General features: G+C 41.8%; 1 protein-coding gene across 1 annotated transcript; it reads left to right on the forward strand.

Annotated features, from left to right (window-relative positions):
- The first annotated feature begins 1,150 nt into the window (after positions 1 to 1,150).
- Positions 1,151 to 14,999, forward strand: GMFB (glia maturation factor beta). Its single transcript, XM_074869178.1, has 7 exons — positions 1,151 to 1,237; positions 3,459 to 3,555; positions 4,110 to 4,159; positions 5,103 to 5,152; positions 6,235 to 6,317; positions 8,543 to 8,616; positions 11,089 to 14,999. The coding sequence occupies exons 1-7, from the start codon at positions 1,235 to 1,237 to the stop codon at positions 11,158 to 11,160; spliced, it is 429 nt and encodes a 142-aa protein (XP_074725279.1). The 5' UTR covers positions 1,151 to 1,234; the 3' UTR covers positions 11,161 to 14,999.
- Positions 15,000 to 15,446: the final 447 nt, after the last annotated feature.

The following is a 15,446-nucleotide window of genomic DNA, read 5'->3' on the forward strand; positions in this document are numbered from 1 at the left end:
TGTTTTGCATGCTGAGATGAATAAGCACCCTACCTACACACCACCACACCAGGAAATAGCTGTATTTAAGAGTGTTCAGAGATGAAGTGACTCTTCAACAACTGCTCGGAAATCCTGCACTTCTGTGGTGTTTACTGAAGCTCTGGTCGAAAATCTGCAATTTTATCTTATGGATCCGGCATTTAAGTCATTAATATAATTCACATCTGAGATGTGAAGTGTTTATCTATGCTTTCATTCTCTTTGAGCCAGAAAAGTGGTGATATTCTTAATTCTTATTGTTACTGGATTGTGGAGAAGGCATTTTCTTTTCTTTTATGCCAGTTTAAATTCCCAGCAGCACGAAAAAGGCCAGATATTTCCTCCAGCACCAAGGCAGCCCTCTATCAACAGTGTAGTATGGAAGTGTCTGCCTTGCACTCACTGCTCGTATTTGTGATTCGTGAGCTCCAAATCCTGGTTGACTTCCACAGTTATGCTCAGCTTGTACAAACAAGAGCAGCAGAACTTACCAAGTCTGATTTCTGTCTCATGCTTGAATTTTCTGATGTTTAATGAGATAGACGTTCCAGCTGAGGCCTTTTTAACAGTCATTTTTCTGGGCGTGTCCTCTGGTGTTTTAGTAACGGACGCGAAGTTACTAACAGGCTTCGTCTAACCGTGCTCCCCCGCCCCGGGCCCGCTCCTGACCTTGCCCGTGGGCTGACACCGCGGCCCGGGGCCTTGGCACAGGGAAGATCCTCTGCGGATCGGGGTTGAGATACTGCCACCCTTCAGGCACTCGAACCGCTAAGAAGCAGAAGTCCCCGATCCGATCCCGCCGCCCCGCGGCCTGCCCGGGCCTGAGGGAACACCGCCCCGCCGGTTGCACACGGCCCCGCCCCGTTGCCATGACTCCCCGCGGGAGGGCGGGGCCGCGGCGCTATGGCAACGGGCGTCACGTGGCGCCGCGGCACACGCGCCCCTTCACCTCCCTCCCCTTGCGGCACGTGAGCCCCGCCCGCCAAAGGGGGAAACCGCTCCCCGCGAACCTTGAACCTTCCCGCTGCCCGTAGGCGGGTGACGCTACCCGCCCTGGCTGGGACGATGGCGCTGATTGGCCAGAAGGGCGGGGGAGGCGGGGTCTCCGCCGCGCAGGCGCAGTCGCAGCCCAGCGAAGAGGTGGCGGCGGCGGGCGGCGGTTTCCGTTGTTGGCGCGCGAGCGGCGGCGGTTGGGCGGTTGCGCGCGCGCAAGATGGTGAGGGGAGCCCGCGCTGCCCGAGGTGGAGGTGGGAGGGTGAGGCCGGGCCGGGGGGAGCCCAACCGCCTCCGCGGGGAGAAACCGGTCACCTTCCCGGGAGGGTCCCCCGCTGAGGCGGGAGGGGCGGCGTGAGGCCGGTGTCCCCGCGGGGCCGGGGCTCGGCGGACTGGAGAGGATAGTTCTGAGGGGAGAGCAGGTGTTTCCTGAGGGCTGGCCGGTACCCGTCGGTCTGGGGGTGCTGCCCTGCAAGGTGCCGCCGGGAGAAGCTCCTCCGGGGCGGCCCTGCCCGACCCCCGGGTCGTGCCGTGCTCCCCCGCTGGCAAAAGGATCTCCTCGGTTGTTTTTCTGCTGGGCGCTGGCAGCCTGCGGGGGGAGAGTGAAGAAACAGCTGGCTAAAAAGGAAGTTGTGACCTGCCCTGCCAGCGGCTGTCCGGCAGACGGCTAAGTCGGTTTCTGAAAAATCTTGAAGTATAATGTTGGTATGAATGGTGGCTGAGGTTAACCAAGAGCAACACCCCTCCCTGCGCTGTTTGGCAGGTGTGCCCGCTGTCTGCGCAGTGCTCCTGTCTCTTGACTTTCTTTAGTTTTTATTAAACCCAGCACTGGTAAGCCAGCTTAGCCCCGATAGATGATCTGAATCGGAGGGCACCATGTGTTTTGCGGGCACAGGCTTCGGCTTCTCTTAGGGACTTATGTTTGTGTGGCTGCACAGGTGGGAACCAGAGCGCTGCTTAACCTGAAGGGTCTGCTGGAAGATGTTAGGAAGCTGCTGAGCCCAGGGGACTGGGAGAAATGCTTCCTTCAGAAAAGTGTTTGATACAGAATATAACTTTAACTTTGAAATGTAGCCCTGAATTCTGTTGGTTTTTAAGTAGAGACCTCCTGAAATAGCGAGTGGGTATTCATAACATTTGTGGATCACAGGGAGCCAAAAACAATCTTCAAAGTTTAGGGAAAGCAAGCAAAATAGTGAAGGCTGCACACCCAGTGCCTGACCTGTCCTGTCACAGCGGAGCCTGATTTCCTCTCCAGTTGTTAAAAGGAAGCAGAGGCACACGATTTTGTGCCAGAATTTGGTTGAGGTGGAAGTCTTTTTAGGGGTAGCAACGAACACAGGATATTTGCAAGGTGATTTTGGAAGTGGGGAAGAAAAGACGCTTCTCTGCTTTTTGAGGAAGACCTCGCAAACAAGCCGATGTTGAATGCAAGGGGAGAAACCTCAGTTTAAACAGTAACTTTATTCTGATTTGTAAGCAGTGATTTGGCTCAGTGAAACTGCTCTAGTAGAGATTGTGATAGGTAATCTTGCAATTATTTTTTTATTTGAGCAATTGTTTTGAAGAACTCTTGAAGCGCAGTTGTTTTGGCACAAAAGCCTTGATGCCTGAGGAATTTACAAAAACAATAATATGAATAAACTGGAGATGTTAAATAACTTTTCTTCATCTGGCTGGCATGCATCTCTTAACTGTGGCGATGGAGGTTGTGTGGTATAAAATGTTGCTCAGGAAATGGCAGTGGTTGGCTTGGTACTGCTTAAAAATTGCATGTGTAATGGAAGATAACCTGCATGGTTGCTTGTGAAATAATCATTTCCTTCCCTGTCTTCAGTGTGATGACTAATATGTTATCTGGACATTTCTTCTGAAAACTTGCAGTTAGTAACATATAAGCACATAGAGGGAAACTATGCATGCTTTTTGATTAAAATGTCTTAAATGCTTTCTGTGTGTGTAAATCTCAATAGTTCAGTTAATATTTTTTTGGGTAAAAATAAGCAGTGTCCCTTGATGACTGTCTCTGTTCTGAAAGAAGAAATTCAGCTCCTATTTTAAATGCTTAAATTACTTTAGCCAGTTTACTGCCACTCTAAGGGGCTTCCTTATTTCAGGATTTGACTTGGCAAATGAACTGTAAAATTTGTTTATTTCTAAGAGCTATGAGAATAATCCCAGTTCAGGAATACCTAATATTTCTAGCTAACTGTGTGCTGTTGAGGAGGGATATTAAAAGAGATAAGTGTTCTGTTACTGTGTTTCTAAAAACTGCTTTCATCCCTGGTTTCTCTGGTTTATTTATATGTTCTGAAACGTTGGACAAGTTGCATGCAGTTCCACTTCAGTAGGGTTTATGCGCACGTATGCGTAACATGGGGATTTTTTTCTGGTTTACTAGAAAGATTTATCTTTCCCTCCCCTCTGCCATTTCCTTTTTGCAGAGTGAATCTCTGGTGGTTTGTGATGTTGCTGAAGACCTGGTGGAGAAACTGAGAAAATTCCGGTTTCGTAAAGAAACCAACAATGCTGCCATTATAAGTAAGTTAAAAACATGTCTGAGAAAACTTGCAAGGTCTTGCAGAAAATCCTATCTCCTCTTTTCCTTCCCATGTAATGTTGCTGCTGTAACAGGTAAATGTGAGCCAAGAGGCTGTTTCTTGTATGAACTCTGGTGCTTCCAATTCTGCCTGTAATTTTAACAGTAAAGCAACACTGTTTCTGTGATACAAGACTGCATCTGCTCTTAGTAGAGTATTTATACTTAATTGTGGCTCGTAGTCTACCAGTGTTTGTCAAATGGTAGTGAAAAATGTCAAAGCACAGTCATTTTGAGTTTGTAAATTTTGTAGCCTTTAGGTAGGGGAGTTTGACATTTCCGTCTTTGAAATCTGAGCAGAATGTGTCGCAATGAACAGCGCTCAGACTGTGCACATCTCTTGACTTCAGTGGTTTTGTGAAATCATGGGACAGACGGAAGAAGCAGAATGGAAGCACAAGGAGTATGCTGGTGGGGGAACGTTAAAAAGCTTCATGCACACATTGTGTAAATCGATTAAAAAAACCATTGATCTATGTTTTGTTTTGATTTATAGTGAAAATCGACAAGGATAAGCAGTTGGTGGTACTGGATGAGGAGCATGAGGTTTGTTAAATGAATTGTAAATAAGAGTATCTTCAGCCTGCAATGTATTGTTGTCTCTAAGGTACTGCCTTAGTTTCAAATTGTTATCAAACTCTTAATCTAATTTGGGTCATGAGCTTATTTAAATGCATGGTCACTCTGCATGTAAAGCACAGCACTATTAATAGTGGAACTAGGCAGAAGCAATTGAGTTGACTAATTAATTGCACAAAAAATTTATTTTAAAGCTGTTATGATACAACTATGTAAAAAGCATCTTTGGCACCTGCTGGCTTTTTGAAGAGATTTCTGCTGTGTTTGACTCTGAGCTGATCTGCCATCAATTAGAAGCTAGGGTTGCTAATCCTTTGCAGACTCTAAATTTGATAGGTGGCTTAATAAGGTCAGCTCAGCGTGTAGTGTTTCTTAATGGTCCATAGGGCAAAATTAAATCCTTCCCAGGGATTTGAGCGTTAACCCTAGCTCTTATTCCCTAGCATGTAGGAGTTAATGTAATATTTCAGTAGAATGGGGACTCTTGTTTTTGCTTGCTCAAAGAGGAAGGACTGAATTTTTCAAAAGCACCATTTATGTAGCTGATTTTAACAGAGCCTTTTTCGTGTGTGCTTGCTTACTTCTGTTTAGCACTAGAGTTAGAAAAGCATGGTGGTTGCCAGCATATCCAACTAGAGCCAAAAATGTTTTCAAAACTCATTATGCCTAAAATAGGGATGATTATTCATGCTAACATTAATTCTGTGTTTAGTCATAGGAATCTATTAGCACACACGTTTTCCTAGACTACTCTAGTAATCTGAGTGAGATCGTTATCAGTTCAGCTGTAGATGTACATCTAACTTCCAGCAGTGTCACTGTTCCGTTATTCTGCTTTAGCCTTCATAGTGCATATACCTTCAAGTGCAAGATCATTTGTTCAAATATTGCTTGTGTTTAATGTTACCAGGGTATTTCTCCTGATGAGCTAAAAGATGAGCTGCCTGAGAGACAACCTCGATATCCTTCTTATGCTGCTGGCATTTGGGCTTACTCACTCCTGGAAGCTGTTCAAAATGTTCCAAGTTGGACTTCACCTTTTTAGGCCAATACTTGCCTGTAGTGTGATTTTACTGATACTTTATTTGTGAGATAATCCAGGGATCAGTTCTCATGATGCACTGAACACTTGTCCCACTTGTTGAAACAATGACTGACACATTTAAGCCTTTCCTGAGGTTTTGTTTCTTTTTAGACTATATAATGTTTGGGGAAGTAAAGCGAAGCCACACTGCTGTTAATGTAAAGAAGTGAGTAAAATGTACCGGGTTTGTATGTGGCTACTTCTAAATATAGAAAAGTGCCTGTGTAACTTAGGATCTGTTTTGGTACTTTATCAGCATGTGGCCCTTGCTATTTTGCTGCAGTTACTGATTCTGGGAGTGCTGTAGGCATGTGATTTAGAAAAGAATCCCTGTATTTTAAGAAAAAAAAAAGAAGTAGAAAAGAAGGGCAAGTAAATTATTCATTAACTACATGAAATAAGAGGGGTACTTAAGTTAATAGTGAAGAAAATATCTGCCTCCATTATCCTCAAAAGCTGGCTGGCACTATTCCACGTGCCATTCTGACTCTTTCCTTTCATGACTATAGTGCAGTAGGAGGTTATAAAGCAGGAGTCCTAGCTAAAACTTGAGTTCAAATTCAGCAAAACACCTGAAACAATGAAGTGCTTAGTCTGCAAAGAAAGAATTTGGCTTTCATTAAGCCAGAAGCATGTTGGTGGGTGTGGGAAGTCTTCTTACAAAGCTGAGAGAGCAATATTTGTGCTGAAAGGGTGACTTTTTTTTTTAGCTCTCTGATGTGAAACTAATACAGAACCAGCCCTCACGCCCAGCTGTGGTACAGGTTGGTAAAGGCAGGCAGGGTAAGTTCTGAAAGTCAAATATGAATGTGAAAACAGGAGGACAATGAGACTGCTTATTGAATTTAAAGCATCTTCTAGAATGCAACTTATTTGTGTCTGCATCAAGCTCTGATAACTGAGGATTATATCCTACTAAAATCATTGATTTCTTAGTTTCTTTAACCTCAGAAAAAACATTTATTGTGTATAGTTACAAGTATCAGCACGATGATGGAAGAGTTTCTTATCCATTGTGCTTTATCTTCTCCAGTCCAGTTGGTGAGTGAATATTGTGAATGGTAGCTACTGTGTGCTGTAAATATGGGAATATTCTTTGCTGTGGAAGATAAAATTAGCGCTTAATGCTCACATAGTGATTCAGATGCTTAAGGCTAGATTTGCTTATGCCACTGCTGGCAACAAGGCACTCCAAAGCTATGGCATTGTCTGAAGACCTTCTTTGGCAGAGAGGAATCTCTAGTGTCTTAGCTCCATCCTCACCATCACCTCCTGACAAGTGTAACCACTTCATTTGCCCAAATCTGCCTAGTTGCTGGAGGTTTTCACTGCCTTTGGGGTTCACATTTAGGGCGCTTAGGGCATATGATAGAAGAGGTTTTATCTTTTCCATTTCTGAAGGCTGAACAGAAGCATTAGTTTCCTGTGTAGCTGCCCAAAAGGTGTCTTTCTAATCGTGCCTGCCCACTGTGTTCTCAGGGGTGTGCTCAGCAACACCCTCCTGTAAAGGAAAGGAGCCTGGAGCACTCTGCATCTATTCATGGCTGTTTAACTTAGTGAGTTTCCTGTCACCCTCTCCTCAAATCTAGGGGAATCCTCAAAATATGACCAGACAAGGCTCAGGAAATGGGTGAGGAGAGGGCTGGAAGATACCACCTCTGTTCCTGAGGGTGTCTCTTCACCTCTGTCCATCTTGCTATTGGGATGTTAGTGACAGGGTGGGAAGAAATTTTTCTCCTCCTCAGAAGGAGCAGGGAACCCATGTTTACCTGTGAAAGGAACAGGTCTCTAAAAGCATTGGGATTCGAGAGGAGGGTTTTCCAGGGGGGCTGTGTGCAATGGGCAGCAGCAGAGGATGCCTCCAAACAGTGCTGTGGTAGTATGAAAGTCTAAACAGCTGTCACAACTATGGGTGAAAAGGAGGAAAAGAGGGCTCCATAACCCAGATCTGGGCAGGTGAAGGTGCTGGGTGAACAGACTACATTCAAGGAGAAAGAGGCTGTAATCTTAGATAGTCCCAAATTTATACAGAGCAGTAGCTTCCTCTGCTTATGTCACAGCAACCCTCACCATAAACATACCTGTACAGGGAACTGTGTAAGTTAATAGAAGCCAAATAACCTGAGACTTGATTTGAACTTGGAGCTGAATTCTTCTTGTGGCTTCTTTCTGTCTTCTGACTTGTAATATGGTAGCTTGCTGGTATTACTGGATTATCCTTGTTATCCTCTAGAAGAAGATAAACCGATTGCATTGTTTTACCCTTTGTTACTCAGAACTAGAAAAACTAGGTAGGTAAAGAGTTTAGCAACTTGTGAGCATATTCTGCTGTAGTTACCTGAGAATCTTTGTGTGAATGTTATGAGTGTTACTTCTCTTCTGAAGGATAGATATTTTGTGAGTTAGAAGAGCAGTAAGAAACTTCCCAGGAGACCTTGAAATAGCAGAGCAGGCAGATTTGTAGTACTCTGTAGGAAAAGAGAGCTTAGACTATGTTCTTTATGGGTGGCAAGATTTAAAAGTACACTCTCGTCTAGAAACTTCTAAACAAGCAGCTTGTAAAGAAAAGCCTTTTTTCCTTGAGTTTTTCTGTTTCAAAAAACTTTCTGCAAACTTAGTGGTTAGGCTGATACTGGAGTCAGAAACAATGAACCATTAGCTGGGACTCTACACAGAGGTTAACTTCAACGGTGACTGAAGCTGCTCTGTGCTTGGGGCAGCGGAGGGGGGAGTCATTTTGAGCTACCAATTCAGTTGGGGGATTTGAGGGAAGATGAGGAGAAAGAACAACAAATTCAAACTGACTTGATTTGTTCTCAGTTTGACTCCAGCTCAAAAGGCATATGCTACAAAGATCTGTGTAAGTGTAACTAGCAAACACATGGGAATCTTCCAGAAATAGCAAGAGGGCAAAGAATTGAATGGAGTGTAATCAGCACACTACTGGAGTGGCGGGAGGTACTGCTGCTTCAGCTGTTGTGATTCAAATTTGGCTGCTGCAATATTTGATGTTAGCTCTAAGCAGAAATACAGGTGCGTGTTGAGACCGATTCAACCTGCACAACTGTTACTTCTGGAAATAGTTTTCAAGTGCTAGATATGAAAGTAAGAGCAAGGATGATAATGTATGTAAAGAAATAAGTCACTTTTCTGAATGGAGACTTCAGCTTTCAATTTGGCTTCTTTTTTTAAAAAAAAAATCTTATTTTTGAAGTGTTGCAGTCAAAATAACTAAACAAAACCTCTTTTTTTCCACACAACTACAGGATGTAAACCTGAACAGCAGATGATGTATGCTGGAAGCAAGAATAAACTTGTACAGACAGCTGAACTCACTAAGGTATAACCGTCTAGTTGAAATAACTGCCTCCCCCTTAAATGCAGGTTGTGGAAGCTGTTTTGTGTCTTGCTTGAACCTATTGCAAGAAGGGTGTTATGAAACTTTGTAATTACAGTGAACAGATTCTGTTTTAGAAAGACTGAAGAGAGGAGTAGATGTGAGGATTTCTGGAGTTTTAAGGTACAGGGAGAACAGTGTTCTCCAAAACTAAAATACCCATCGGTAGGATGGATATCTTTGGGAAATATTAATATATATATTAATATAACATAGCCTTCAGAATAAGTAACATGTGCCAAGTGCTGAACAATTCTAAATCTTCCTGTTTGCTTCCTCCAGTACTGAGACCTGAGGAAATCACTGCACTCAGTAGGCCTAGGTATAATTTAAAAAAAAAAAATAAAATTGCCACCTAATTGTCATTTTGGGGATCTTTGAAATTTCTGCTTAATTGGCAGCTAGACTTCTTAAAGTTTTAGTTCAACCAGCAAAGCTAAATAGAGTCAGTGGTCACTTCAAGTTTTTCATACAATGGGAAATGACTTCACCGCTCCCTTTTGGTCTTCGTTGTCCTGGCTTGAGTACTCAAACATCCCAGTAAAAATGTGTGTTGGGCCAATAAGAGAACTGTGAACTCTACCTCTTCTGCTGTGCCTTGTAAGAAAGGAGCTTTCTTTTAAATTAGACGTCAGGTTGACAGGAGTAAATAGGAGGGAAGCAGAAGAGAAGGTGGTGGAAGCAATCAGTACAGCCCCGAGAAATATTTTTTTAGGTCTGTTGAAACTGCATCTTAGAGGCCTGAGAACTCTAGCATCTCAGATAGAAAAGAAGAATTCCTTTAGAAGGAAGGCAGTTTGCAGTGAGTGTGAAAGAAGAGTTGATGAGAAGGTGAAAGCCTAGGGCTTAGCTGTGTTGGAGTTACTATCACCTGTCAAGTAGGAGAAATTCAGTCTAAAAGGCTTTTCAGTAAAAGCCTAGGAGCGGATATTGAGGTCCATGATCATCTTCCTTCCAAAGCTGGAGAAGATAGGCTGTCTCCAGTCTGGGTTGCTTACTTGCTCCTCAGATGTGCTTTATTCTTGCCCCTTGCTGAGCTGTGTTTCAGTTTAGCTCATGCTGTGACTTCCTCCTGGTGTGATTTCTGCATGTGACTCAACTCAGTCATCTTGGTTTTTTCGGTAGCTTGCATATTAGCTTGGCTTCTGTTAAGCTGATCTGTTCTTCTAACTGAATTTTGGGATTTTTCCCCTATCTTTAAAAAAATCAATATTAGTTGATAGTAGTGGATCACTGTCTAAAGACAAGCAGCAGTGTCCAGAGCCCACTCCAGCAGAGACGAGAAATGAGGAAGAAAAGATACAAAACTTGAATTGTTTCCTGAGTAAAAAAAATGGTAAAATGGCTAAGGACAGGACTAAACAGGAAGTTCATTCCCAACAGCAGGTTCACTGAGAAGTTTGTTTTGTGGGTCTTACAAAATCCCATCTATTCCATTGGCCTGAGTGTGCTTTTTGCAGCTATGTACTCCATACCATTAGAAGGGCAGATAACTGATTTAGTGCTGACATAGCTTTATTTTCAGTGTTGTCAGAATAGTCGTCTCCAGTTGAAACATTTTTCTTGTTTTCACTACCTAGAAGAACACTTTTGAAGGCCTATGGATTTGTAAAATTTACTTAGTTGGCTCTTCTGAAAAGATGATCCATTTGTGGGCATCTCAAGGAGTCCAGTTAACAATACAGAATTAACTTATCCTCTCTTCAAGGGTATTTAAAAAAAAAAAAATCAAAGCAAAACAGTTACTTGCCCATATGGAATGTAAAGAGTATATTGGTCTCTTTGGTCTTGTTTCCTACTTCAAGGCGATGTTAAAGGTTTGATTAAGACTTCTGCAAAGCTTTGGGTTGGTGGTTTTGGGGTGGTGTTTTTAGGTTTTTTTTCTCCAAGTTTTCTATTTTGAGGTATCCCAGGCTTGTTTCTTACAGGGAAAACAGTATGCTGCTGGATGCTATGGATTTATTTCAGTTCAAAGGAGGAGTAACTGTGTCTTGGGTTGAGCAAAACTCCTGAACTTTGGGCTTAATTCAGCCCAGAGGTTAAATTAATTTTATTCTTCAAGTAGACAATCTTCTTGCTGGGATACTGCATATGAGATGGTGCCATTTCAGAGTAACTTTAAAATGTAGTACATGTGCTATTCCCACATATTCTTAAAGGAGAAGAATCAAGTTTAGAAATAAGAATTATGGGATTCTTGTTCACATTAGTAATATTTCTTGCCACTTAGTCTTGGGTATTTTCCACTGATACTACTTAAGAATATTAAGTGATCCTTTCAAAAAAGCACATGAAAACTCTCGGTTGGTTTATTATGGCTCAGACAATTTGCGTGGAAAGGTATTGATTGCACTGAATGCTTATCCCTTTCAAGTACCGTCACCTCAAGAATTTATGCAATGCAATTTTGTTTAGGTATTTGAAATAAGAAATACAGAAGACCTAACTGAAGAATGGCTGCGTGAGAAACTGGGCTTCTTCCATTAAGAAAACCTCTGTAATAAGTATTTATGTACCATCCTGATAATACTGGAACCAGACATGAATACTTACATATAAACAATGCACTGTATTTACATCTGTCTCCTGCAGTATATCTCTCGTGCAGAGTTTGTGCAAAGAATAGCAGGTCTGTCTCCTTGAAGTAACAAATCTTTGCAGGTGTTTCCTTATTTGTACCTGTTAAAAGGGAATACTTCTCTGCAGGGACTCCTTTTGCACTCTTGTGACTAATATTTCTATAACTAAAATAGTTCAGTTCTGGATTTATAACTATCTACAAACATAATTTGGAAGCTGACGCTAACTTTTTCTTAGCTACAGATGCATCCTTATGACATATACTAGCCATTTATATGCAGAAACTGTGTACTGTCACTTTTCAAACTTTTTGACTTAATGTCATCTCAATTTTGGAAACCACTCCCTGGAAGCATTTAGTATTAAAAAGACAAAATCCTTGTACAGCAAATCCAGCCATTTTTCTTTCCATCGAGTCCATGTGAACTTTTGCAAATTCTTGGAACTAATTTTTGTCATTCCAGTAATTCTTCAGTTGACTGAGTCAATCTTACTAAATTTCAGGGCAAAGCTTTGACTGTCCAGTTTTCATGCTAATACAGTCTAACAGGAACTAGGTGATAACTAAGGGCTGAATTACAATTCTGGTTACTCTCATACCAGATGTCTTGCATATATAACTTATTACACTGTTAAGAAGTTTACCTCTTTGCTCATTTCCTGTAATATGAACACCTGTTAATACTGTGTGCCTTTAATTTGTTAGCTTTAAAATGACTTGAGAATTTTACACTGCCACTTATTACAAATTTGGTAAAAACTTTATTAAAGAATCCAAGTAACATTTTTTCCTAGTGCCTAGTGTTGCAGTTGACATCTGTTTTAAAAAAAAAAAAAAACAAACCACGAAGCTAACCTCATTTTCTTTGAAATTTTGGTCATCTGCTCCATTTGTAGGAGTCAGGAGGTTAAAGCTTTTCATAATATTGAGTGATTTATATCTCTTTTGTTATAAAAGTTGGCCGCACATAGCTTTTGAGTACTTTAATTACAGTCTTTAACTTTCTTAACTGCTTGTTGGTCAAAAATTACATTCCAGATAAAGCTTTTGCATAAGTGATAATTTGATTTTCATTTACTTACGGTTCATCTCTTTGAAACAGCAAATATTCTAATGTGAAAATAGTATTTAACTTTTATAAATGACCAGTCTTTTTACAGGTCTGTTTTATATTGAATAGAGTAGTTGTCTGCTATGGGATGTGTTCAGCCCATGCAGTGGCAAAAGGAGTACTCGTGACAGTATCTCACTATCTTGCTCATGAGTGTTTGTTGTGCTACTGAGTAAGTATCTGCGTAAGAGCAGCTTCCTGTTGATAACATACCTTAAAATACAGCTGCCCTAACAAATCTGTTTGGTGAGAAGGAATGCAGTGTTAAATTTGGAGGCCAGTATTTCATGCTGTGAAACCTTTGCTGAAAGAAGGTTTATTTTTTTTTTGTTTGTAAACATATGTTGTGTTAGTGTTAAAACACTAATTCCTCTAAGATCACAAGGAATTAATTTGCAAAGGTCCTCAGTGTTGGTAAATCTCTTCTTAGTTTGATGTTACTGCTCATTTATTTGTATCCAAATGTGACTTGAGAGGAGCTTTCCAAAATACATGTTAGAATGATCCAATTAAATTGATTTTTCAGTGCAGGAAAGAAACACTTGTAATTGAAATTAAATTCCTGTGTTGACGTAGTGAACTGGAAAAACAATTTCATTTCCCTGGATAAAAAATGTTGATTATGAAACTTGCTTGATCATTCTGTACTACAGATCAATAAAAACAATGTCTTTTGTGACAAACATTGTATAAATAAGACTTTGGCTTAAAGAATAGTGTCATTCTAAGCATCAGTCTTGAAACAGCAAGGATCTTGTTTTGTTGGCATGGTGCTAAAGGTGAGGCGTGTACAAAGTACAGCGTGGACGAGAGGGAACCTGCCTCTTGTAATGTTCAGCTTGATTTGCAGTGGGGAAAACTGGATTAATAACCTTTGTCATTGTACTTTGTACACTGGTGGGCTGCCAGCGTCCAACTGCTGCTTGCATGGGTCTTGACAAAATAACTGCAACAGGGGCCTGTCTCAGGAGGAGAAGGGAGGAGCTGCTGCAGTCAAGTGATTGAATTTGGTTCTTCATCTCTGGATTGCTCCACCTTCTGCCAAGAAAATATGGCTACTTGCAGCTGTATCTTCAGTCTGAGTTCTTTCACTTGGGGTGTTCTTGTTGCCTCCACTTAAGCGCTTTCTGCCTTGGGTGCTGCCCCTCCAGGCTTTCAGAAAGCAAACAAATCCTGGTGAGTGTTAAATCCCACTTTCTTGTGAAAGGTGATGTTGATGCTGTTCAGCCCACCAGTATTATTCTTCAAACAGCCTTTCTTGGCAGCTGTACCCCCTTCCCTTCTCAGAGCTGTGGAAGTGAGGAAGCAGCTGCAGGTACTTGGAGAACAAGTGTGCAGAGGATGTTTGCTGTTCTAGGCTTGTTTGTGGTTTCCTTGTTTCTAATGCAGTGTTTTGACACAACTCTCTGCTGCTTACTGTCCTAGGCTCTTGAGATACAGGTAGTGCTAATACTTGATTAAACAAAGACATTAATTATGTCAAAATCTTTCCTGCACAAATAATACTTGTTTTTGTAACATCCTTTTCCCATTTCTCTTGAGAACTGTACTGTTCTGTACTGCTGCCCCCTTAAGATCAGTGGGAGGCAGATGTGTCCATGTTCTGAAGGCCAGTATGTTCTGACTGCGCTTTACTAGTGAGTTGCCCATCTGTAATCATGCATTTGTCTTGAATTTTCAGATCTCTAAAGAGGGTTCGAACTAAAGGACCACATAAATTAATGCCACATATGGGAGCCTTTGTAGCTAAAGGTCTGAGAGTCAGCATTTTCCATTGTGAGCTCCTATTTTCAGGAGTTAGTAAGTTGGCCATAAAATCCTTGGCCTGGAGTTAAAGGTCTCTCAAAGGGAGACTTCTGCCATGATTAATCTGGTTTGCTTTAAATACTGAATAGATGGCTGGGATACAGCTCTTGTAATCCTATTAATTGACGGTAATCTGAATTAAAGCATGAGTTTGCATGTCAGCCCATAAAATGGACTTGTATTGTTTGAATATTTTTAACAAAAAAAAAATTAAATGCTGGTATCTGATGGTTTAAGTGTGTTTCTAGTATCATGAATACTGTTTTGATCTATCAAAGGAGGCAATAATGCGGGTGTTGACACCTTTTCACTTCTCCAAAGGAGCATCTTATGCATTTGTACCAGGATTCCATTTTTGTATCTTTAACTGTAAAATAGCTAGTCCAGAAACAATGTTAAACTGGTAACAGGGGTCTGAATCAAACATGCAAAAGCAAGGGAGTTCAATTCTTCCCTTTAGTGCGCTCAAAACGGAAATGTCATGCAACTTTTTTTTTTTGATACATACATCTAGTAACTGTGAGATGGAGGCAATGGGACATGAGACAGGGCACAGTGAAACTCTTGCTTTTGTTACGTGATCCAGACTCGGTGTGACTTGTGTACTGTGACATGTCGGGGTTGGCACCAGTGCTGTGGGTGGTAAAAGTGGCGAGAGGTTCACGGCCAGTTTTGAGAATTTGGCAATTCCATGAAAATCTCAGTAACCAGTACAACTTCCATATGCTGTTTAGTCTCTGCTAGTTCACATTGCATGTTTACTTTAAACCAAATCTTTTTTGCTAAGCATGGTGCTTGTATTGGTTTAAATAAAATGTTTAATTAAGAGGTTCTGTTGCCCTGTTTTAATTGCAAAGTAGCACACCTAGCATGGGTGTCTGATGGGGAAAATCTATTAATACTGGCTATGACCTTTCTCCTTTTCTCAGCTTCCTGGAGTTTGCTTTGGACTTGTAGCGTGGTCTTCAGTCTTGAATGTGCTCCCTCACTTGCTCTTCTGCCTAAAATAATTCCTCTTTCCATCGGTTGTGAAGGGTGGCAGCAAGGGAGAGGAGGGGACAGCAGCTGATGGAGTGCTGCGGGATAACTGCCCTCCTCCCCTGCCGTGCACTGTTGTGTCGCACAACTCAGTGTCGATACTTGTGAGCCACAGGACAGTGTGCGGGCTCAATTTCATTCTGAAATGCAGACTTCCATGTGGTGCCTCTCACACAAGGTCAAGGCTCCTGGCCTGTGAAATACAATAGAAAGCGCAGGTGCCATCTGAACAGTGTC

Source organism: Strix uralensis, chromosome 4 (genome assembly GCF_047716275.1).
Source record: "Strix uralensis isolate ZFMK-TIS-50842 chromosome 4, bStrUra1, whole genome shotgun sequence".
In the NCBI taxonomy this organism is placed as follows: Eukaryota; Metazoa; Chordata; class Aves; order Strigiformes; family Strigidae; genus Strix; species Strix uralensis.

Bases quoted from the DNA above. Each gene is read 5' to 3' on its own strand.
- GMFB (XM_074869178.1), top strand. The intron at 3,556-4,109 runs GTAAGTTAAAAA...TTTGATTTATAG, and splicing joins CAACAATGCTGCCATTATAA to TGAAAATCGACAAGGATAAG. The intron at 4,160-5,102 runs GTTTGTTAAATG...TAATGTTACCAG, and splicing joins TACTGGATGAGGAGCATGAG to GGTATTTCTCCTGATGAGCT.